Raw genomic sequence first — 26,398 nt, 5'->3', positions numbered from 1 at the left:
CCTCCAGTGCTTTAATTTGTGGTGAACGTTTATTTTAATTCGTGGGAGATGTTTACTTGATTTAAATTAGAAGTTTCTTCTAAAGATCTCCTTTTCAAGATGTCTGCTGACATTTTACTCTCTCTCAAGACTCCCTTCTGTTTAAAAGACAGGCAATTTCCACATCATCCTCCAATATTAATTGTTAATTGAACATTCCGGAGAGAATTGTAATTCATTCTGCATAAGAAACAATATTGAGATTTTTAAAATGTCTGATGAGTCTCATGCATGAAATTTTTGGTTCTTGAATCATTTAAAAAATTTTCTGCTGATTAAATAAGAAAAAAGTCTATATACCCATGTATTGAGTTCTTTGTCGCCTGTTTGTTCTACCAACACTGTGTATATATCATCATCATCATCGATGATGATACATACATATATATATATATATATATATATATATGTGTGTGTGTATATATACATATATATGTATGTATATGTATAAAAATGTATGTATGTATATGTATGTATATGTGTATGTATATGTGTATATATGTATATATATGTATATATATGCATATATATGTATATATATGTGTGTGTATATATATATATATATATATATGTGAATTATTAAACATTCAAGTAATATTTTCCATTTTCAGGGGCACTTGGAATTAATGGTAAGACTAAACAGACAAAGTTCTCTGGGAGAAATAGTTTCCATTGTTTTTGTCTCTTCTTTGCTCATGTCTTCTTTTAGATTCCAGTGAAATCTTTGGTTTAGAATTTTAGTGGAATTACGTTTGCACCCTTCAATAGTGGTAGTTCTTCTTTTAGTTTTATTTCAAACTTAATTTGCCTTGGAATACATGATATTAAATATTATATACATATGCACATTCATACATATATGAACATGTACATAAAATTGAACAGAAAATTTGTGTATAAAGATGGAAAATTATAAAACTGTTTTGTGTGTGTTGGGTGAGAAATTTGAGTGTTATAAGCAGCTATTGAATATATGTATGTTTATATGTGTCTATACATTTATGTGTGTATGTATGTGTCTTGTTGCACGTTTTAAAGAGAACACCAAAATTATATTTAATATTTTTTAATCTAGGAGTACATATGACTGGACATATTTCCTTTGTCTTGCATGTACATCATATACACTCATTATTATATACATGACCGTAGACGGGCCATACATGGCTTGCATGCACAACATACAATCACACAGGTATTGCATGCACAATATAAACATTGGCAACCAGGTACATGTACAAACATATTTTCCAATGTTACATTATATATTATATATAAATTATATGTAATGATATAATTATATACTGTAAAATATATATTGTTATGTCGAGAGACATCTATTCTGTGAATGTGGTGGAATTTATTTAGTGATAGCATGAATTATCTTTTCCTTTTGGATTCCAGTAACACCTTCACACACTGTAGTAAAGATGGTTGTTTCCTTCTTAGTCTCAACAACACAGCATCCTCTCTTTATACAACGTAGTTTAAATGTAATGCAATCCATCTTAAATTTTGAAACACAGCATCCTCTCATTTTTAGATCTTAATTTTCATTTTAGTTTGATTTATTTTACATGATTCACTTTCTATTTTAAGAAATGTTTTCCACAATTTTTAAAAAAATTATTTTAATATTTTTCCTGTTAAATTTTTAGCTGAGAGATTTAATCAACCACAAACACTGCATGCCATATATGGGCTGTAAGTCTTTGAGGCAAGTCAGAAAAAGCCTGAATATTAAACCATGGGTGTTTGTAATTCACCACTGTTTCAGCGTCTCTCTATATTCCTTTACAGCAAAGTGTAAAATGTGCATTAATGCCTCCATTTATTCAGTGAAAACATGTTGAAAATCATCAGTTGAACTTTAATACATTTTGATGTGTTTTGTACACCTGTATCTGAATGTCCCCTACTACAATGGACACAGGCATGGTTGTGTGGCTAAGAAGTCACCTTCACAACAGTTTGGTTCTGGGTTCAATCCTACTATGTAACATCTTCGACAGGTGTCATCCATTGGTGCCTTGTCAGTGAAATTTGGTGGAAAGAAACTGCAGAAGTCCATTAGTAGGGGACACCTTCCCTGTTATTTGGTAAATGACTGCCTCACCTGACCCTTTAGTGTCTTTAGTGTGATCTATTCTGTTGTAATTATTCAAGATAGTTCTCCCCTTCTAAGAGCAGTAACAACCCTTTCTTGTTGAAGCTGCAGGTTTATGAATGCTACCCTTCTTTTTCTGGCTGGTTAAGCAAATAAGTAACAGAATAAAATTGGCAAAATTGATTAAAACTGTTGATTTTTCATTCTGGTTTTCAGCACGGAGGTTAGCTGCCCAAAAAGTAAAGAAAATTAAAGAAGAAAAAGAATTAAATATTGGAGATGAAGATAATGATGATGACCTTTTATCAGGTAATTAATGTGGCTTTATTGATGTTGGTGTTCATGTATTAACTAATGTCATGAGACAAGAATAGTTAATTAACTACAATTACACTGCCAATGAGGGGGAAAGACCCATCAAATTAGAGATTGATTCTGGTAACAAAAAAGACCAAAGAAAATGCAGGTATTTGTGTGGGTTGGTGTGTGTGGTATTGTTATGACATATTTCCATCTTATTACTTCTCTTCAGCTAAATTTGGTTTTGATGATTATTTAGTAAAACTTACGATAACTGAGAAATAAATAGGAAGAGTTTTAGGGAATAAGCAATGATAGGGTTGACAAAATAATGACTGTTATTCTTGCAAAGGTGTTTGATTTTTTACAGCTACCCATTGTTATTTTTAGCTATGCTGAGTGTCTTCTACCATTCCTTGCATGAAAACACATACACCCACTCACACACACACACACATTTTAATATTTGTATATACAAATAGGAGGAAAAAATTCCATGCTTATTATCAGTGTTTAAATATCTATTAAAATGAAGATATCACAGTTTCTACATTGACATTATTGTTGTTACTACTCATTGTAACTCACTGTAAAGAGTTGCAAACTCTGAGTAACAACTGTGTGATATCTCTGATTTCTAAAATTGGATGTGTGTGTGTGTGTGTGTGTGTGTAAACTTATATATATACCAAAATACTGATATCATAAACTTTGTTCTTTACCAATAGGAGATTCGTTTGGTAGAGGTTTAAAAAACAGAAAAGCCCACGGAAAGTGTGCTGGCTTTTGGAGAGCAGAAAAACATCTTAGGTAAGCATCTGTCAGTCTATATATATATATATATATATATATATATATATATATATATATATAATATGTATAATATGTATTTGTTTTTATGTTCAGTTCTACTAAATACAGTTTTTCACTAATTTGATGGGTTACTCTATACTTTTTATAGGAACAAATTTATCAGTGACCCTGGAGTTTTGGTCACTCAGATGATGACTGAAACTTCGAAGTCACTGTGAACAACATTCTTGTTTAAGAGTAATTTTATTTGACTTAAACATTTACTAGAATGTGGTCATGCTGGGACGCTACCTTCAATAGGGTTCTGTCAGTCATATTGACCCTAGTGCAATTGAAACCAGATGTGTGTGGTCACAAAGCGTACTTGTTAAAATCATGGCCTCTCATTTGACCATTTTAAGCAAATATATTTCCTTTTTGTTCAAACCTGATTTTCATTGTTGATTTGTGTCTCTGCTGTTAGCTCCACTCAAACTGAACCATGCTACAGAGGTAATCACTCAAACCTACCTCCACTCACTCAAATTACTTCCACTCAAACTGAACCATGCTATGGAGGTAATCAGTTAGACTCAAAGTTTGGAATATATTGATGAATGACATCCTGTCCATTTATTGGATGTGGTCTAATATATTCTTTATGGATGGAGGCAAAGGGAGTAGTGAGAGTAGACTATTCAGATGTGGGAGGAGGAACTCATCTTAAATTTATGATTATCAGCAACAACAATTGCAACAACATCATTTTCTGTAATATTATCTTCATCTCTTTAATGTTTTTGCCTAATTAATTAGAAAAACAGCTACTAATTATATAGCATCTTATTTCTTTTCTTCTTTCCAACAGGTTTACAATACGTAAAAGTGTGAAATCGCAAGCATTTTATTGGTTTGTGATTATCCTTGTATTGCTGAATACTCTGTGTGTAGCCTCAGAACATTATGGCCAAGCAGAGTGGCACACAGAATTTCTATGTAAGTATTGCAGTCAACAACATGCATACATTTGTGTGTGTGTGTTTATATTTACATGAGAGAGAGAGAGAGAGAGAGAGAGAGAAAGCTAGAGTTAATGCAGAAATATCATAAAAATATTCATATCATTAAACTCTAATACGTTATTACAATGCAACAAATACTGATAGAATAAATTTGCATGTTTATATTGAGATTCAACGAAAACCGTAGTTGCGAGCAACATATTTTGAATAGTAAACAGCATAAATTTTACATTTAAAGCAAGTTATTTTATTGCACACAGGTAGAAATATAGAAAAAGGAAGTTGAATATAGAATGGAGTTCATTTAGATTATTAATTTTTTTTTTTTTTTTTGCAAGATTTTTAACTGGTTTCACAGATTTCTTTGATTTTCAAAAGTTGAGATGGAAAGACGAGGAGCTATGCCACAACTGCCTTGCTTCAAGTAGATAGATAGATAAATAGATAGATATTCCTTTTGTTTAATCTGTATACATATCCATCTTTCCTTGCTGGTGTGGAATCCCATTCACATCATCTTTCTTTTTATCCCAGAGGGATAAAAAAAAATGTTCTTTTATTTAAATTTTGCATTATTGGTGGGATGAGGTAAAGACCTGGGGTTGGAAAAAGTGAAAGTTTGAAAGGAGAAAAACTGAGAGTCTACTCTTGGAAAATATAATTTACTTTTCTTTTTTGTTTTTTACAGATGTTATGGAGTTTGTTTTTTTAGCCCTATTCATGTCTGAGATGCTCATAAAAATGTATGGTTTGGGAGTGAGACTTTATTTTCAATCATCATTCAACATATTCGATTGTCTTGTAAGTATCAATCTTATTAATTAATATTTATTACATTAAATAGAGCAGTGAAAGACGTTTGATCTAGCTTTAACCACATTAGATTAGACTTTTGGTTAAGTTTTCTATTCTTAATAATATTCTAAAAACACAGTAATACAGGAGGGCGGGGGGTTGACCTCCTCAATTCTTTGTTTTTGTCTATACTGTGGTTTGATCTGTGTAACAACATATAATCATAGTTGAATGCCATAATTCTTCAAATATATATATGCATGTCTTTGATCAAGAATTGAACTGGGCTGTTTTAATGATTAAACTCACATAAAGTGTACAATGTGGTTTTGTTTATGATATCAATAGAAGTGGGAGGCTAAAATAACAAATGATGCAGGAGTGAAAGAATTATAATTACAATGAATAATAGTGAGGGGGTTTTAAATGGCTGGAGTAGCAGACATTTTAATTGAAATTAAACAGCAAATTCCTGTAAATTTTGTGAGAAATATGTTTTCACTTAATTTTATAGTTTATATGATAATGGGAGGACTTTTTCATTTGAACTGGAAAAAACAAGATAGTCACTGGGAACAGAAAATATGATTAGTTATACTAATTAATTCTGATTAAAATAGACAAGGGATACAACTTCAGAATTAATGAAAATAAAATGTGAATATAGAGATGGTTGTAATGAGAAAGATTCTGATATTCAATAAATTTGATGGTGACTCGTTTATTCTAATTATCTCACTTTTTTTGTTAGGTTATTCTTTGTAGTATTTTTGAAGTGGTTTGGTCAGCATTTAAAGATGGCTCATCATTCGGCATCAGCACACTCCGTGCCCTTAGGCTGCTTCGGACATTTAAAGTTACAAGGTGAGTCATATTTCAATGAAATGTATGTATGTGTATATAAGGGTATACCTACATATAAATCGCTATGCACACATACCTATTAATATGTTTGTGAATAAGACCATCTTTGAGAGCCAGTTACCTGGCATCAAAATCATATAGCCAACCCGGCAAAGATGCAGGCCTCAATGCTGTAGATTTCAGCCCTGTTGAGGATCTTGGTATGAGACACCTTGTCCTGCCTCATGGAACCAAAGATAGTTTGGAGCAATCTAATAGAGAATGCTTCCAGTTGTCTGATCTGGTGTTGATAAAGGGTCCAGCACTCAAACCTCTGGAGGGTGGATAAACAGGATTTTGTGCTTGCTTTAAGCTTCTTCTTCTGAGAGACTTGTTCACAGAATCTCTCGAAAGAGGCAGAGGCTAAGTTAATCCGAAATGTTTCCATTTAAAATATTTTTCCTCTTCATTATAATTACACATTGTTTTTTCTTCATTCTCTCTTCCATAGATATTGGTCATCACTACGAAACTTAGTTGTCTCATTACTGAGCAGTATGCGTTCCATTGTCAGTCTGCTGTTTCTTCTTTTCTTATTTATCCTCATCTTTGCCTTACTTGGAATGCAATTATTCGGTGGAATGTAAGTCCAAACTTAAATCTTTTTTCCTAAAACATTGTTTATACCTCAGCTTCCATCATCAAAACAAGCCCAGCAATATCAACTACTAGCAGTATAGCCCGGCGCTGTTTGGGATTAAGCTAGGATTATTAAGTGATCAAGTGCTTTATTTCAAACCAAAATAAGTAACATGGACATCAGATTTGAGCGAAATCCGTTGAAATTGGTTTGGCTGAAAATGGTTTGCTGGCAGTTTGATTGGGAAATCCCATAAGGAATCAGTTTATTGGTTATTTCTACTCATTGACTGTTTCTTTTAAAGTTGCATTAGAGATCTGCATAGGAGAAGGTTGATCTGAAGGTTTGCATTGGAGATCTGGATTGGAGTAACTTTGGAAAACTTACCAACAGCCTTAACCAAAAAATAAAGGGCCTGTCCCTTCTAGGTTAACTCTAACCCTAACCCTAACCCTGACCCTAAAACTGTAACCCTAACACCAACCCTAATGAACGATTTAAAATAAATAAATGATTTAAAATAAATATATATATTTTTTTTCCTTAGACGCTTGGCAAACACTGTATCTCCCCTTGTCACAAACACACTCTTTCTTTCTTTCTCTCTCTTTCACGTGCTTAAGCACAGATTTGACTTCGCCATGGCAACAAACTTCAAAATTGGTAAAAGTTTACAGCTATACGTGGGTGCTTCTGAGAAAAAAATTGACGAAAATGCAGGGTCATGACGAATCTCCTCCTAAAATTGGAGCGACATGCGTGCTAATTTGTGGACGTGCATAAACTACATTCACACACACACACACACATCTCTTACATATATACGGATATATTTTAATTGTGTGAGAAAGTATATATAATCTCATTATCGAATATAGTGTCTTTCAAAAACCTTATGTTTGAAACTACATCTCATGTTTCCTTACCTACATTTTCATTCCTAATACACTTTCTGCCTCCCTCTTCCACTTTTCCGTTCCTTTCTCCCCTTGTCACAAACACACCATTTCTTTCTTTCTTTCTCTCTCTCCCCTTCACGTGCGTACGGCACAGATTTGACTTTTCGCCATGGCAACCAAACTTCAAAACCTTTCCATTCCTAATACACTTTCTGCCTCCCTCTTCCATTTTCCATTTTTCTTAGACACTTAGCAAACTCTGTCTTGGTCAGAGAAATTTTTTGTCCTCAGACGCTTTCTCTCTCTCTCTCTCTCTCTCTCCTTCATGTGCCTAAGCACAGATTTGACTTTTCGCCATGGCAACCAAACTTCAAAATTGGTAAAAGTTTACAGCTATACGTGGGTGCTTCTGAGAGAAAAAATTGACGAAAATGCAGGGTCATGACGAATCTCCTAAAATTGGAGCGACATGCATGCTAATTTGTGGACGTGCATAAACTACATTCACGTACACACACACACACACACACACACACACACACACACACACACACACACACACACACACACATCTCCACTTTTATAGATATGATGTCTGTTAAATTTTAGTCTGTTGTTCCCTTTCATCTCATCATTTATTATCTAAGAAGATCTATCAAAGCTGAAACAGGCTGACAGCTGTCATACCTGTCTGTTAAAAACCACTTTATTTGTAATATTTATTATTTGGAGCACTGAGTGTCAAAAAGTGCTTAGTTTGCTTTGGAGTTGTCTCTGTTAGTTTGAGGTAGTTAATCATTGTTTAATAGTGTTTACCTCTCCTTTATACAATTATATCCTAATGAATTACACACACACACACACAACACACACATGACCATTGTTAATGAGCAACAAAGCTAAGGTGATTTTTTTTTTTTTAGCCTTGTAGTTTTTTATCACAACTATCTCTTAAATATCTCCTTTCAGTTAAATGCCATGCAGAATTATGACATTTAGTATTGCATACTAACCACCTAATATGAAAGACAGTCTTTATTACATGATTGGGTAGAGACAAACATTGCTTAAGATGGCAAAGATTTGTTATTAGTTGGTTTTCATTTGTGAACCTCTCCAGCTAGTTACAGAGAAATATTGAGCTTCTCCTTGATGTGTGGATGGGTTGAGAGCATGTTTAAGTCTGCTCACAATTAATTACATCAGCCCCTAAAAGAATTATCAAAACCATGATACATACCCTCCTTCTAAGTGACAACTCAGCATTTGAAAGTTTGATGTCGTCATTTAACCATTTCAAATGATATTTCATATCTTCTGATTTACTGTTCCATTGGGCATGAGGAATTGTAGAATGCTAAACAAAATTCCAGCCTTTATTTAGTTACAAACTCTTTGTGTTTGAATCCTGCTGGGCTCAACTTTTCATTCCATCTTTTTGGGGTAGCTAAAATAAAGTAGCGGTGAAATATTGGCCCTATCTCAATATGATATCAATGATTGCTATTTTTACTTGATGTCCTTTTTATCCATGCTATATCTATCCACTTGCTATAATATATTCTCTCATTCTTCTCTCATCTTGCCACTCTATGTCTCCAACATTTTATCACCATTAACTCTCTCACAGATTGTTGTTAACATTGAACTTTTGGGAATTATTTTTGAGATTTCAAAAGCTTAACAGTTTGTTTTGTTTGTTTCTCAGGATGAATTTTGAAGAAGGGAGGCCCGCCAGTCATTTCGATACATTTCCCATCGCGCTACTAACTGTATTTCAAGTAAGTATACAAAGACACATGTGTGCACGCACACACACACACACACATTATCATCATCGTCGTCATCATCATCATCATCGTCATCAACTTTGGCTGGTTTTCCTGGTCAAAATTTTCAATTTCTCCTTGTTGAAAGAAGCATCACCAGAAAGAAAATGACGGTGGGATAGGTTAGTTTGTCATGACACTCAACTTGCCAGGGAATGACCCATACGTTAAGGTTTCAAGACCTTTGTGTGTTAGGCACTCTGCTGTGGGTAAGGGGAATCATTTGTAGTGTACAAGAGAAGAGACTGCACTGGTACAGAAATGTGTGGAGGATGTTAGTTGTATAAAGAAGGACCATGAAATATGCAGGTGGAAGGAAACCAAAGAGATGGAGAGAAGTATTTTCTGAGTCTGTCTCTGTTCCATCGACTCATCCCAACCTCCTCCAAGCTGCCCTTGTGGCAAAAATTTGAAGTAATTATTATTAGAAATAGACAGAATAGTTAATTAAAGTTGAATCTTTCAACTCATCACCTTCCTTTGTCTCTTTCTTCAATATTTATCAAATTATCTAACCCTAACCCTAACAACAAATTTAAGAATTTGAGATTATTTTTTTGTGTGATGAGAAAAACATTAGAATAATTTAAAGAATATTTTTAATAGCAATTGTGACTGAAACCCTTCTTCTGTGAGTCCTCGGTTTCAGATTACACAAATACATTTTGATTTCTTTTAGATTTTAACTGGTGAAGACTGGAATGAAGTCATGTACAGTGGAATACGGGCCAGAGGAGGAATAAGTGGTGGCGGCATGTTATATTGCTCATATTTCATTATATTGGTGCTCTTTGGAAACTGTATCCTTCTAACAGAGTTTTGCTTCTTCTATATTTAATATTCTTGATATCTTCTTTCAGTTTGACATCACTTGTTTACAAAATATTTCTTTGTCCTTTGCAGAGATAATAACAATATTCTGATTGTATTTTGTTTCCTTTTTTAGTTAATTATTCATTCCATCATCATTAAGAATTCTAATATGGTGTTACATTTTAGAATCAAAATTCCTTAAAGCTCCTACTTTGTGTTTGGATAAAATTCCAAATGAATGAGTAATCTTTCTAAAACCCAGATTATGTTATTCTGTGTTTTTTAAGTCCAAACTCATATCTATGTCGATCAATAAAATTAAAAATCATTCCACTTCTGCTAACTCTCTTCTGAAAGTTTAGGATTGCAAGTCTTTGCACAGTTAGTACAAAGAATATCTGATGTGGTAATTAATAGAACTGTTAGAATATTGGGAACCTACTTTACAGTATTTAGTTATGATACTTTATGTTCTGAGTTCAAATCCTGCTGAGGTCAACTTTGGTTTCCATCTTTCCAAAGGTCAATAATAGGTTCAGTTTAATTAACCGTACACCTCCCCACCTAACCAAATTTCAAGCTATGTGTCAGCTTTAAAAATCAATGATATATGAAGTTTTGAAATTTGTAATTAAGAAAATTTCAGCAAGTTATATTTGGATTTGAAGAAATTTATGCATATTGTTTAACCAAAATGTAGCAGAATGCTGGAAGAATCTGCAGAGAATGTAGTTTATTAGCAACGAGAGTCACTCTAAGATTTAATATGTTTATAGAGAAGGGCAAAATAGTTAAGAAATAAATAATTTGATAGTGGAAGTTGTAAAGTCTAAAGAGAGAAGTGAAGTTGTGAATTATTGAATCAGCAATTGTAATAACTTAAGAAGAAATACTTCAAGGAATTTTATCCACTTCCACTGATCTGCTGCCTTTCAATGATTCTTTATTTTATCAATTCCCAGAAGGATGAAAGGTAAATTTGGCCTTAACAAATCTTGAACTCAAAACAAAATTAGCAAAAATAAATTCTGCAGAGTATTTTGTCTGATGTGCTAATGGTTTGGGTATTCCACCAAAATTTACACGCACACATACAAACACCTACATGCAAATTCTGTTCTGTTTCCTGGTATCCAAACATTTGATTAGATGGAAGCGAAAGAACATAAACATCCTTAACCTCTATCCAGACACACTGCTGAACGTGTTCTTGGCCATTGCTGTTGATAATTTGGCCAACGCTCAAGAGCTAACTGCTGCAGAGGAGGAGCAAGAAGGAGTACGGCAAGAGGTGAGTATACCTCATTTGTATTTATATATTTCTAATACAGTTATGGATTTATCTTTAGCATCTAACAGGTGTTTGGTGTATAGGTATGTGTATGTTTATGGTTCAATAACTATGGCAGAATCTACTGGAGGTTGGTGTGTTGTGTGAAACCCTGGTACAGAAACAGATACAAATATATATATATATATATTATATATATATATATATATATATATATATTCATAGATAGATTCATAACAGGCATCTCTTACATTACAAAAGTGTTGTGTTCTTGAAAACGTTACTCTAATATGGAATTCCCTAATGTGAACCCTATTACCAAGAATTCCATGCAACAAAAATGGATTTGTTTCTTTGGCTCCAAGTTTATAACCAAAGAGAGAATTCTCCTGCTATTTACTATTTATAGATGATGCAGATCAGGCAATATCTTGAATTCCATATTTTACCCAATTAAAATCAAAAGTGCTCAGTTAAATATCAAAATATTAGAATTTCCCTTCATTTAAAAATGTTTATTTTTTTTTATAAAAAAGAAATTTATAAAAATATGAATTTGAAAATACAAATAAAACTGTAGAACAAAGCTCTTATCTGTAATAATAAGCTTCTGAATCTAATTATATGCAACAGCATTTTTTATATTCGTTAGTCTTCAGTAGAAACCTCATTAGATTATTTCTCAAATATTTTCTTTTACAGATTTAAACAGAATTTTATTATTTCAAATTAATGACTTCATTATTAAAATTTGCATCATTAATCAGGTTTTTGTGACATAAAAAGATAAGTTCTGACTGAATTAATTATAAAAGGATGATCCTTTAATATCATTCAAGATTAAAACTAATGAGTATTAAGGCAAGCATGTAACTAGAGATTATTTAAACCTAAAAAAAAAATGCAGTGATTACAGGTATTATTGTTAGCATTTTCCGATTGAATTGCATTTTATTTCTGACCAGGTCTCAACTAGAGACCTATTATTATTATTATTATTATTATTATTATTATTATTATTATTATTATTATGGTGGCAAACTGGCAGAATCATTAGCTCAGCAGCATTTCATCTATATTTACTTTCTAAGTTCAAATTCTGTTGAAGTCAACTTTGTTTTTCATCCTTTCATAGTCAATAAAAAGAACACCAGTGAAGCACGAAGGTTGGTATAATCAACAAACACCTTTCCCCAAAGTTTCAGACCTTCTGCTTATTGTAGAAAGGATTATTATTATGATTAAGGCAGTGAGTTGGCAGAATGATTAGCCTTCAGGACAGAATGCTTAGTGGCAGTTCTTCAGAGTTAATAAAAATATGTACAAAGGATATATTGGAGTCAGCTCAATTGTATCGTCTCTGTTTAGTCTACAAGCAACTATTATCCATGTTTTACCTGAAGAGCAATTAAACAGTAACTTTATCTTTTTGACATCGATTTCATTGAAGCATACAAACATCTCTCTTGGGTAATGCTGGGCTGTGATAGTCAAAGCAGGCCAAAGTATCTTTGTAATTCTTTCCACAAAGAATCAGGTCAAAGATTCAATCAAGACATATTGCTCCTGTTTGACTTGTTATTTATGCAATTGTATTCCCAATATTAACATTGTGGGAATTATCAGACATCTTATTTGATGTCCCCTGTCAATGCTGGTCCCAACAAATGTTTCCTTAAGAAAAGTATCAAATGTTAAACATTCTCTTTTGAGATATATTTTAAGAAAATGGGTTCCATCAGATTATTGGTTTGTGAAAACTAGTCACAGTGATAAATATTTGGAAGCTCTGTAAAGAAGTGTATTTTTAATAACATTAACTCCAATAAAACTAGGTTAGATGTTTAACAATAAGTATGCATGTTATGCATTTTTAAAACCTCTCAACTTAATTATATATAATTCAATAATTAACTCCAATTATGTTACACCTTATAGATATATGATTTTACTCAAAAATCACTTTGTTGTTGTATTAATAAAAATAAACTTTCGTTTGTGATTCAAAATAATTCTACAATAATTAGTATGTTGTTATAAAATATTTTAATTACATTTTCTGTTCATTATTTTTATTATTCCAAGTAAGTGACTTTAATGTATAAACAAAAAAGATTAAATGTTTTGATGGTGAAAGCTGGAGGTTCAAGTGAGGCAAGCTTTTTACCCATAAACACATTCATTTCTTTCCGTGTTTTTGACAAGCAGCAAGAAGCAGCTGAAAAGAAACAACTTGAAGTATGTATCTGTTGCATCTTGCCTCCCATTAGTTGCATTCTTGGTTTAGTAGCGCTCATCCTAGCGGCTGCTTGCAGTGTCAGTTTACAACTAATGAAATAGTCAATCAGCAAACAATAAAAATACTTTAAAAATCTATTTGTGAGTGTATAATTATGTGCAACGTCTTGTCTGTATGTGTGTGTGTGTGTTTGCGTGTATGTATATATCTATCTATATATACATATATATATATATATATATGAGTGTGTGTGTTTATATATATAAATATACACATATATGTATCTATTGACAGAAGTAACAGGCTGGGAAGGATATTATTGAGCCACTTTGAACAAACAACTCAAGGAATATAAGAGTCAAAATTTTTAATGCATAACCATGAGTCCGACAAAATATATTTTAGCAGACTCATCATCACAGATTAAATATATGTGGAGGTGGCAGTGGTGGTGGTCATTGTTGTGTGTCTCCATTGTTTATGATATACCCAGCTATATATTCCTCTGTAGCAGAGAAAATATATTCTCAAGGGCCTGATAAGTCCTTTTTTTATATAACTTTGTGGAAGTAGTGGAGACCTGTTGACAGAATTTTTTTACATAATTATGTCAGAATGTTGGGGAAATTAACAAAACATGAAGAACGGTATACAGAAGCTATAACCATATATAGTTTATTAGTTTATGTTCTGAGTTCAAGTCAACCAATCCAATAATGACCCTTACTCTTTCAGGCCCATATTTTGACGTATGGAGTATAGAGCTGTTGACATAACAATATCAGCTGTTGTTTACATCAGTTCGTCCTAACATTAACCGTCATATGAAATACTATTAACTATTACATATTATATAAACTAGTCACAGTAGATTTTTGATTTAGTTTTGTGATTACTTGAGAATTATGTTGGTTTGTTGGTTGCAAATTCCTCATTCAACAGTAAAAGTTTTTATTTCTCACCAGCTTTATTAGACTCAGTCACAGAGCAGCACTCTCTGCTACTGTAACTGTAGCCACTATTTAACACATGCATGCATATATCACACACACACACACACACACACATATATAGACACGTGTATATGTCTGTATGTATGTATGAATGAATGAATGGATAAGGAAGCTGTGAAGTTTGGATCTCTAAAGAGAGGTCTTGAATTATTGAAAAGCATCAAATAACAACAAAGGCTGCAAATGGTGACCTTTGACCTTTCAATATTTTTGACTCTACCAAATACCGGAACGTTGAGTCCTTCTTGGATTATCTCCTCCAGTGTTATCGCATCTGGATCTGATTGCATTCATTTTTTAATGTATTGCATTGATAATGCTGAGTTGATTCACGGAGTCTCCACCACCACCACCACTCCACCTCACAGAAAAATAACTTGAGGACTCTGGTGGTCATTCAACTGCACTGCATCTCATGATTCATTTTCTTGAAAGCATTTTAACTATATAATACCTCACATTAAAACACGGTGGAGCCCTCGGTCACTGAAGTCACATTGTTGTTATTCTGACAAAGGAATGACGGAAAGACTAATGACATGTGGATGTTGGTTCTCCCTGATACCTTATTGTCAAAACAAATTTGGTAATGTTGATCCTTCATCAAATATCTCTGCTGAAATCTTCATTATTGGATCCTCACCAAAAATACATATCTGGCAAATTTTTCATTAGATCCAGACATTTTGGGCACTATTCATGTGTATAATTAATATATATTAATTAATTACGTGTGTGTATATATATGTATATATATATATATATATATATATATATATATATATATATATATACATATATATATAGTACATACATATACATGTACAGTTACTTGTATATATGTGCACACACAAATAACTATAAAATAAAACTATATAAATAAAACTAAACCTCTATTTCATGTGTAAACCTTGTCATACCTAATGTTATATAGAATGTATATTTTCATTTATCCCTGGATATCTTTCTACACACTGCCATAGATTTCACAGGTAGTTCAAAGACTCACAGTAGATCTACCCGACTCCAATCTGTCAATAAAATCTGTTTTCTTTCAGTGTCATCTGAAGTTTCATTGTGAAACAATTCACTCTTGTTTTAGGTTTAGATCAGCCGTGTTAGTTTTAGCTTAAAATCAATTTGTCTTTCTGCCATCAGTGTATTTAGCTTTAATCTAATCACCAAGATTAATTGATTGATTCCATATAGAACTGTAGCATTAACACTTGTAATTGCAGCATGCTTCTTGCTAATTAGAGTTAATTTCTAGAAGTGGAGATTATTCAATTTTAAATCTGAATCTGAAGTTTTATCTTTGTTTGTGTTTAATTAACATGTTGTCTTTGAATTAATTAATTAGCTTTTGCTTTTTTTTTTTTTTTTGTTACGAGTATAGATCTTCGTTGAATCAACATGACCTCTCCTCAGTCATCCAATTTCTATTTTTAAAATATTTATGTTGAAATGTGTTTATCATTATCTACAATGGTGTCAACATGTTGATTCTGTTACTGTTGAAATCCACTGGTTAAATAAAAGAGAAAAACATTTTATATTTTCCATAAATATTTATGGCAAATATATAAAATTTAATTTGAGATTTCTCCTTCAGACAATAGTAAAATCTGTCTTTTTATTTATACATGAGAATTGTTTGTGTGTTTGATGTATTCCATTTTGTATGATTATCCGTATTCTTTCCTTCTGATGATACCAAAGTAGAGATTATAGGTTATAAAATTATTGCAGTATTTCATATATATATATATATATATATATATATATATATATATATGTATGTATGTATGTATGTATGTATGTATATATAAAGCCTTTAATTGAAATTGTAAAGAAAAAAGCAAACTTGTTTAATCATTTCCTAGATTTTCTTTAACCTAAAGGAAACTTAACTGTTTGAAAGTGGTTAATAATCTTGTTTTAGAGAATTCTTTCAAAGTATTTAAAGATCTTTTATTTCTAATAACCAGGAGGAAGCTGCTGAAAAGGAAAAACTTGCAGTATGTATCAAGTACACCTGCCAAACAAGCATATATAAAATATGTATATATATATATATATTTATATATACATTAATGTATCTGATAAATTCCTCTTATTTCACATTGTAGTGTCATTAAAGATCTCCAACCTCACAGCCAAATTTTATGATCTGTAAATGTTTAACTGATCCCAATATCTACCTAAATCAATGAAGTGATCCATGATAATTATATTTCCTATTTCTTAAGATAATTTCATTTCTGATCACGCAACTAGTTTTTTTTCCTCTCCAATTATTTTTCAAACCTGATTCCCTAATGTAAATTTACTTAAACCATTCCCTACTGCATTGTGGATGAATTCTGGCAGCCATTTCCAGCAAACCTAGGTATTATTACAATATTCACTTATGTTTTATATAATACCATTTCATATGCCATGAAATATTGACAGATGTTGTTATACATGTACGACCTGAACATAGATACTATCCAGGACACAGGTAATATATGTATGCTAACATTTATTGATACTTTATACAAATGTAAAATAAAACAAAAGTAGATCTACATTGATCTTTGAAATGGCAAGCATTACTTGTCTATAATGCAGTTCTTTCAGTTTGAACACAATCTCAGATCAACTTTCTCCTCCAACCAGTAGAAATCTGATTTTTTTTTCTAGTCTTTATACACCAAAATACTGACCCCTAACATTTCTCCCTACTGGCACTTATACACACACAAATATATATATATATATCTGTGTGTGTGATTATCACTTTTAAGCCTGTGTTTGATCTCATTTGCATATATAACTTATTAATCAGTATATTAGTCAATTTAATTATAATAATTGCCAACAGGTTTTCTGTTCATTTCTTCAAACCTTTTCATCTTTGTTTTTACCCGTCTCTTCCCTTTTTTTGTTTTCATCTTTGCAAAGGTTAGACATTTCTGAAATTGTTTTACTTCCTGTTGCAGTCTCTTATCATTAGACACACATAGCAACAGAAAAACCACCATATTTTCATTTGGCGTGGTTTTTACGGGGCCCCAATGCCCATCTTATTTCAAACCACTTTACAACATGAGTTGTGTATGTTTTATCATGCCACCAACATGAGAATTGCCACCTACAGTATGGATCACAGAGTTCCTTCTAACCTGTATCGGTTTTAGTTGGAGTCACCTGACAGGTTGTCTGTGTGTTGCTCAGGAATTAACATCTTGCAGAAACAGGCCTTATTGAACATAATTTCATCTTTGATGGTTCATTTTCTAATGTTTATGAGTTTATTCTTTCCCTTTTTATCTCACAAACATTAACCAACAACAGAACTGCCACCTGTTATCTTGACCTGCTAGAAATAGGAGCCAGGTTTCCCTCAAATCATTACCTAATGTTTTGAAAAAGTAGGAATTATTAAACAATGTCATGTTAGAACATGTTGGGAAAATGGTCAATGGCTGGAACACTTCTGCTCAATCAGGTTTGACCTGTGGCTAAACAACAACAGCTTACTTTCACATTTCTTTCACTTTGCTTTTCACAAATATTCAGCAGGACTACAAATACAAATTTCCAGTACATTAATTTATGATGATTGTATCTTGTGTCCCTTTCCTGAAACCCTCCATCTTACTAGTTTCCGGATATTTTTCTACATTTCCCATCTCCTATGACTGAATTGCAAGGTCTACTCTTCACCAACCCTCTTCACTGAAGATCCCTACCTTTTCTCAGATTTCATGGTATTAACACTCTTGTTTCATACCTGCTAGTTATCTCTATAATCAAGTCATTCATTGGCCGCACACACAGTATCAAAACTTCTCATCTTCATACTGTTTCTTCACACTTCAACAGATGTGTTCTTATGTTTTGTGTTCATTAGTTCAATAACACAGAAATTTCAAGCATCCATTTGTCTGTTGGTTGTGCTCTGAAATACAACTCTGTTGACCAGGTAATACCTTGATTATAGTATCTACATTAATAATATCGTTGGTTAAACTGGGCTGCTGCAAGGTCAGTTTCTCCTCCTGGTATTTTTGACTCAGCATACAAAAACTGTTCATTTCCACAGCCCTCAAACAGATCATCTTTAAAAAGAAAGAACAGAAACAGGCTTAGTATTAATGGATGACAAATTTCTATTGACCTGAAAGACTGACTTTACTGTATTTCTCATTAAAGTACTTTTACAACCATGTTTTAGTCGTGGTTTCCCATGTATATCGCCTTATCATTGCTGTGGATGTTGTACCAGACCCCATTCAAAACTTAAATGAAATGCATGGCTATGACACATTCATCAAGATATATCTTCAGGTAATTGTGCCATGTCTTGATGACTATAAGATCTGTTGAGTTCTGTCATTTTCAAATGCTCGCTTTGCAGCAATAAGCTATGCAACTGTTTGTCAGCTGTTGATTCCATGATTCTCTAGACGCTGATAAGAAATGACCTGGTCTGGGATTCTGTGTAGCAGCTACAGAGACAGTAGCAAGGAGCTATGAATGTTTATAGAAGTAGAAAAGTATAGATGCATAAACACACGGATCCACATACACACACACACACATACATACACATGCTTATACATCCAGCTTCTTGCAGTTTTCGCATATCAAATTCACTCACAAGGCTTTGGCTGACCCAGAACTATTGTAGAAGGCACTTAACGTTCTGTGCATTGGGATTGAACCCTAAATGACATGTTAGCAAAGCATGTTGCTGAGCAAGCTTCTTAACCACACGGCCATGCCACACTTTTGTGTGTGTGTGTGTGATTTTTAGCATCAACTCCACTTTGATCATTAAATTATAAAAAGTATATGGACTGTTAAATGCCAATTAACTATTCCAATTAATATAAGAATTCTGTGTGTGTGTGTGTGTGTGATTACTTTATCCAAATCCATACCCTTTCAATTCCATCATCTTCTCTCCATATTCCCCAATCATCAGTCAACCTCGTGTTTTACATCAGTCTTCCTCCCCTGTTCATTCCTTATTGTCACTCAACCACCTCCTTAGTGGTCTTCTTTTATTAAGGCTTCACTCATGCATGTTCACTAAAGCCAGGCTGTTATGGTATTGTGCTAATGTGACCAAACTATTCCATTTCTCTGCCATCTAATTATCAAAATGGTTTTGTGGTTTGCTGTCTCCATTAGTTCATCGTTCAATATATATTTGTGTTATATCAATGTTAAGGAAGAAAGTCTTAAAACTTTTACATCCTTTCATTACTAAACCTATTTAGATTTTATTTTAAAACTAAAAATATTGCTTAAATAAATTTCAAGTCAGAAATATGACTATTTTGACAACTGGTAAAACCCAAGTGGAATAAACTGTAATTTTTAGGGATACACAAGAAAGAATTATTAAATATTTGTATAAAATAATAAAAATAGTTGAGAGTAAAAAAAAGGTTTAATATAACACAACTTCTTTCTTTCTTTAAAACAACTTTTTTTGTCTCCAACAGAATAGCATGAAGACAATTTTTTTTAATCCTCATTAAAACTAGAAACTAAACTGAATTTCCCACGTAGAGAAAATAATAGTAGAATAATTGTAGATGCTGTGATGCTAAAGCATACCAAACATTGGTTTGATGTTGGAGAATCCTCTTATAGAAGACTAGATTAGTTTCTAGACTGCTTATGGAAGCATGACTATGAAATGTTAGCTTTCTTCTAGATTGCCGTTACTAACCAAATGGAAAGAAATCAAAACATGATTTTTTTCCTCTTGTCCAATCAGAGCATGAAATTGTCCTTGTCATCATCATTGGTAGAGTTTTTATGGACGTTGTCTCTCTGACATTCCTGTTTTTATGTTTTCCCTTGATTTTTAAGTCAATTACTCACTATTTTACTTATAATCTATAAAAGACCACCTAATTTTGAAATATCTGCAAAACTAGTTTCCCTCAAAACTGGCTTCGAGGAGGGCAACAGACCACAAAAATTATGTCAAAACTATTTTACTGGAAAGTCTTTGGGATTTTGACATTTTATTTTGAGGCATTAATTAGTTCTGTGTTAATTACAGTAATGGCATCTGGTAACATACCACAATATTTGTGATACACATAAAATATTGAGTAATTGTGGAAGGGAAAAACAGCCAACTGAACTCTGTCACTGATCGTTAAAAGGCTCCATCCTTTAATATCATCAAGTTGATTGCACATTCCAGTCTTATTATATTAATGAGAATCTTTGCTTTATGTATTTATAGTATATATGATACTTACTATGTATAGTTGCTTTCTCTCTCTCTCTCTCTCTCTCTCTCTCTCTCTCTCTCTATATATATATATATATATATATATATATATATATATATATATATATATGTATGTATATGTATATAATTGTTGTATGTAAATAGTTTACTCTAAACAAACATAAGTTATATAAAAATATAACACTTGTGATGGAATAAGATAACAATATGTTTGTCATAGAGTGAACTCTTTTTAAAGGCACCTTCAGGCCAGGTGGTGTTAACTCTCTTCTATACAGTTTTCATTTATCAAATTTCTTGTGCAAGGTTCGGGTTTGACCTGGGGCTTTGGTTAAAAGTTCCTTGCCCCAAATGCCAGCCAGTAGCACCAAACCTGGTACCTCACAAAGCAAACTTCTTAGCACTTCAGCTGTGTGTGTTTGTGTGTGCACCAACACATATAAATATTGATATTGTGACATGTCTTGTATATCCTACAGTATTATCATAACAGAACAGATGTGGCCATGAAATACTAGATTACTACAGTGTAGTTGTTGTTGTTGTTGTAGTAGTTGTTGTTTAACCCCAGGTTAGTCTTCATCAGGTGGAACTATGATCAAACATGTTCCAGCCTTGATCATCACTTGTTTTTTTTTTTTTTTTTGGCGTGTATATATGTGTCCTTGTTTATTTAAGATGTTAGGGTGTAATTCGAATGAGATTTGGTTACTCTTTCTAGTGACTATATGCAGTCTCCTAGTTGGCTACTGTTGTCTAAAACTTGAATGAGTTTAATGGAAATTTTCTCATTGAAATTTTATTAAAATTAAGGGAGGAAATCAGGCAGAAGATTGGTTCAAGTTTTATATACATTACATACATAGTATGTACTTATATATATATATATATATATATATGTATGTATATATATATATATATATATATATATAAATACGCACACACACACACAAAGCAAACAGTGACTCGATCTTGTTGACCTCTGTCACATTGCTATTCACTTCTGGGATATTTTAGAGGAATATTTCAGCTCGTTCCAATACTTCTCAACTGATTTATTATATTGATCTCAGCTGTATTTGAACTGAGAACATAAAATACTGCAACTAAATAATGCCAATCTACTGCCATATTACCATTTATGGTTCCTTAGTAAACAGAATTATATTTAGAGCTTCCTGCAAGAATTATGTTGAGTATTTAATTCTAGAATTTATTTCCTACCAGAGCATAACTATAAATGAGCCTTCAAAAAATATATTTGATGTTCCAGGTTTAAGGTGTGGGGTAGGGTGCATGTACTGTCCTTTTACTAGTTTCAGCCTTAGGACTGGGGTCATGTTGGTAGGCTTTGGACAGTTTTTATAAATTTCAATTCATCTCATAAAAAAAAAAAAAATTAAATTTGTTAAACAAAGATCTGGAATGTGCAACAATTAGTGTATCTTCGTTTAATTGTATATTTGTTCTCCTTGATAATTAGTTCCCTCATTTCCTCGCCGCCATTAACCGATTCAATGTAACCTACCGAACAGTGATCCTTTTTGTTAAAGCTCTTGACCAAAAAGCAGAACCCGTAAAAGGCTTTAAGCATTTCTCTTCTTTTGCTGGTTTCCCCCTCTTCATCTCCTCCTCATCCTCCTCCCACCTCTCTTTCAGCTTTTTCAGTGATTTTTGCTTAATCAATATTTTCTTGATTTTGTTAAATGTTCATTTGTAAATGTATTTCCTTGTTTTTTGCTAAAATGTCACAAACTCAAAAGTGAATTGTCAAAATCATTAAAGAATTTAACCTGTAAATATTGACTTTTACATTTTTCTGGTTTGTCTTTTTTTCTTTTTCTTTTTTTTTTTTGCCTTCAAAATATTTATAAAATCTGACTTTTTTAGAATGTCGTCTTTACAGAATTTAGCTTCAGTTAATATTTGATATTTTCTGGACTTAGTCTTATTTCTGTTGAGGCTTTCGGCTTCATTCACCCTTACATTAACATATTCTTATATCTTTTTATCTTTAGACTGCGGCCATGCTGGGGCACTGCCTTGAAGGATTTTAGTCAAATGAATCAACCCCAGTACATTTTGTTTTCTTTAAATCCTGGGACTTATTCTATCGGTCTCTTTTGCCGAACTGCTAAGTTATGGGGGACATAAAACACACCAATACTGGTTGTCGAGTTGTGAATGGAGGGCATATATATATGTATTTGTGTGTGTATATATATATATATATATATATATATATATATATATATATATATATATATATATATATTCAACTTACAATGAAAGTAAGCTAACAAAGTTTACTTTAGAAGCATTGAGATATATATACATATATATATATATACGTATATATGATAGGCTTATTTTAATTTCCATCCACCAAATCCACTCACAAGGCTTTGGTTGGCCTGGAGCTATAGAAGACAACACTTTCCCAAGGTGCCACATAGTGGAACTGAACCCCATACCATGTGGTCGGAAAGCAAACTTCCTACCACACTGCCATCTATGCTAATGAGTTTTTTTTTTATCTTTTTAAATATATTTTTTAAATAGTCAAGAATTCGGGAGAGTTTAGAAAAGCAGTTGACTTTTTGAGTGTTAAATTAGTGTTTGGGTCTTAGATAAAAGTTTGAGGAAGGTTTTAGTTTAAATGTGGAAATCTATTAAAACCAGGTTCAATCTCAGACAGGTTGGTACTAACAAGATTAAATATTTAGCTCCAGCTGTGTTTGACAATATAAAATGTTGTCATTGCTCTTGCTATGTTAACAATTTGTAATTGTTGTTCTTGCTACATTTTCAATCAACTTCTGCATAAAATTCTTGCCAAGATACAAACCAGCCTGCTACTCCAAGCTCCTCAGTAAAACACTATCCTAACTTGAATAAAATGCAAACAAAAGCAACATTAGCCATCGGCAGTGCTACTATTTATACAATTAATTCAATCACTTCTGAGTTGATTCAATCCATTTCTAAGTTAAGGGTAAAAATAAAGCAACCCTGCAAAACACAACCGTTCTTGACACACAGAACGACAGCAATCAAATAATGACAGCGGAGTGCACAACAAACATCAGCAATCTGACTGTTGCCTGTATTCTTGACAAGAAATACCAGTTAGTCTTTTACACCTACTAGGTTCGTTCATATTAGCCTGAGTTGCAGGATAATTTTTCATTTCTTTTTTTAATTTTTACGATTATAGGTAACAACTTTAGTTGTAACTTCTGAGTCTGAGTCAGGCGCATCTGAACAATGCCGACAGAACGTCTGCTACAAATAATATTTTTTGACGTAGGGCACCTCTAAGACAACCGCCAGACACTGAACGAAAATGAATGAACTGCTACCAGGCTCAATAAAAGGAGTCCGAGTTATTGGCTGCAATTACATACTTGAAGTCCAGTGTTGGTAGAAATTAAATCAGATTGCAAATACACGTTCACTTTACTAAATTTATATTCGGGCTAAGCCTGAGCAGCCTGAGTGCTGGAGTCGCCACAGATATATATGTGCATATATATGTATATATATATATATATATATATATATATATATATATATATATATATATATAAGCATGTGTGTATATATACATATGTATGTTTGTTTACATATGCACACATATTCTGTCTTTCTCTCTCCTGCAGCCTCTCCTTACCCACATTCCCTGCTTTCATGTCCCCACTCACTTCATACCTTGAAGGACCACCCTCACACTTCATCACCACCATTTTCATCTCTTTCCAGCTTCAGCCCACTCATTCCTCCCTCTCCACCCAGCTCTTCTTTCTATAGCAAGAAGCCTAATCCAGCTCCTTTTCTCTCGCTCCAACCCCCCATCCCCTACTACTGTACAACCACCCACTTGAAGGGGATCTTATTCTTACATGCTGCATGGTCACCTCACCGGTGCTGGTGTCACATAAAAGCACCACTTTGTAAAGTGGTTGGCATTAGGAAGGACATCCAGCCACAGAAGCCAGGCCAAAGCTAGCATTGGGGCTCAAGGAAGTTCTCAAACCTGTTAGCTCCTGTCAAACTGTTCATGTCCCCTGCTGGTATGTGCTAAATATATATATATATATATATATATATATATATATATATATATATATATAAACTGTATGGTGGCCTCAATTGTGCTGGTAGTATGGTAAAAGCCCCCAACACTTGTTGAGTACAGTAAGCCTTAGGAAGGACATCCAGCCATAGAAACTTTGGCAAACCAGATACTGGAGCATTACATATTACTAGAACACATCGGATCCTGTCAAACCATCCAATCCATGCCATCTTGGAAGATGGACATTAAATGGTGATGATGTATGTATATACATGCATGTGTGTGTGTATACAGTAATCCCTCACCATATCGTGGTTCATCTATCACGGCTTATTATATAAGCTTATGTTGATTCCTCTGTGATGTTGCTTTGCATTTATAATGAAATAAATATATATAAATTATAAAAATAATACAAAAATATACAGTACAGTATTGTTTCTACTTCACAGATTTTCACCTATCACAGGGTGTTTGGGAACGTAACACCCACGATAGTCGAGAGATTACTGTATAAGTAAATACATGTATTTATGTGTATATAGATATATATTTATATGCATGTATATACGAGTGTGTGTGTGTGTATGTTTCTCTAGAGCTTACCAACAAAATGAAAACGAAAATGGATTTAACTAGTGTTCTATCTCATTTTGTTTGGAAAATTCAGTGAATCTTTAGATCTGTTTATAAATAATACCATTAACTTATTCCCCTTTCTTTCATTATATATATATATATATATATATATATATATGTATGTAATATGTGTATGTATATATATATATATATATATATATATATATATATATATAAGATCATCATCTTTAACATGCTTTTTCTAAGCTGGTGTAGGTTGGATGGTTTGTAGACAGTGTTATGCTGCTCCAATGTTGATTTTGGTTTCTGTGACTGGATGCCCTTCCTAACTGCAACCCAAAGCTGTTGTAAAAGGCACCTACACATCATAGAACACGGTGGAACAAACTTGAAACCATGTTTGCAAAATTAACTTCTTAACTGCATGGCCGTACTTGCTCCTGTGTGTGTGTGTGTGTGTGTATGTGTGTGTATATATATATATATATATATATATATATATATATATATACATACACACACACAAGCACATACATACACACTCATACACAGAATATATTTCCATTGATGTATATTTAAATACATATGTTCATATAGGTATTACATATACAGATGTGTATGTATTAAAAAAGTGACTTATTGTCCCCAAAATGGGGGCTAAAAATTTAAGCTAATTTTTTGATAGCAAAGTCGATTTTCTTTTTTTTTATTGTAAATTTCTTAATTTAATCTTTTGTGTGCCTTTTAGAAAACGTCCAACAGTTTTCAGATTGTGAAATATTTCTGTTTCATAAATGTATTCCCATGTTTGTAGATATTGAACTAATGGA

General features: G+C 32.7%; 1 protein-coding gene across 50 annotated transcripts in view; it reads left to right on the top strand.

The window, feature by feature from the left end:
* The window catches only part of LOC106879088 (voltage-dependent calcium channel type A subunit alpha-1), a 676,127-nt gene that overhangs the window by 539,635 nt on the left and 110,094 nt on the right, over positions 1-26,398 (top strand). For 28 of the 50 annotated variants that reach the window (XM_089338752.1, XM_089338751.1, XM_089338721.1 and 25 more), the window contains 12 exons: positions 651-668; positions 2,363-2,455; positions 3,175-3,256; positions 4,107-4,234; positions 4,949-5,061; positions 5,807-5,919; positions 6,410-6,541; positions 9,146-9,218; positions 9,946-10,066; positions 11,270-11,370; positions 13,579-13,608; positions 16,611-16,640. In XM_089338752.1, coding sequence (XP_089194878.1) covers positions 651-668; positions 2,363-2,455; positions 3,175-3,256; positions 4,107-4,234; positions 4,949-5,061; positions 5,807-5,919; positions 6,410-6,541; positions 9,146-9,218; positions 9,946-10,066; positions 11,270-11,370; positions 13,579-13,608; positions 16,611-16,640 — 1,034 coding nt within the window. The remainder of the gene's footprint in view (positions 1-650; positions 669-2,362; positions 2,456-3,174; positions 3,257-4,106; positions 4,235-4,948; positions 5,062-5,806; positions 5,920-6,409; positions 6,542-9,145; positions 9,219-9,945; positions 10,067-11,269; positions 11,371-13,578; positions 13,609-16,610; positions 16,641-26,398) is intronic. The other 22 variants (XM_089338740.1, XM_089338744.1, XM_089338731.1 and 19 more) reach the window with 5 other exon arrangements.

Source organism: Octopus bimaculoides, chromosome 21 (assembly GCF_046866305.1).
Source record: "Octopus bimaculoides isolate indiv1 chromosome 21, ASM4686630v1, whole genome shotgun sequence".
In the NCBI taxonomy this organism is placed as follows: domain Eukaryota; kingdom Metazoa; phylum Mollusca; class Cephalopoda; order Octopoda; family Octopodidae; genus Octopus; species Octopus bimaculoides.
Note: the sequence above shows the minus strand (reverse complement) of the source record. Positions and strands in the feature narration are given on the sequence as shown.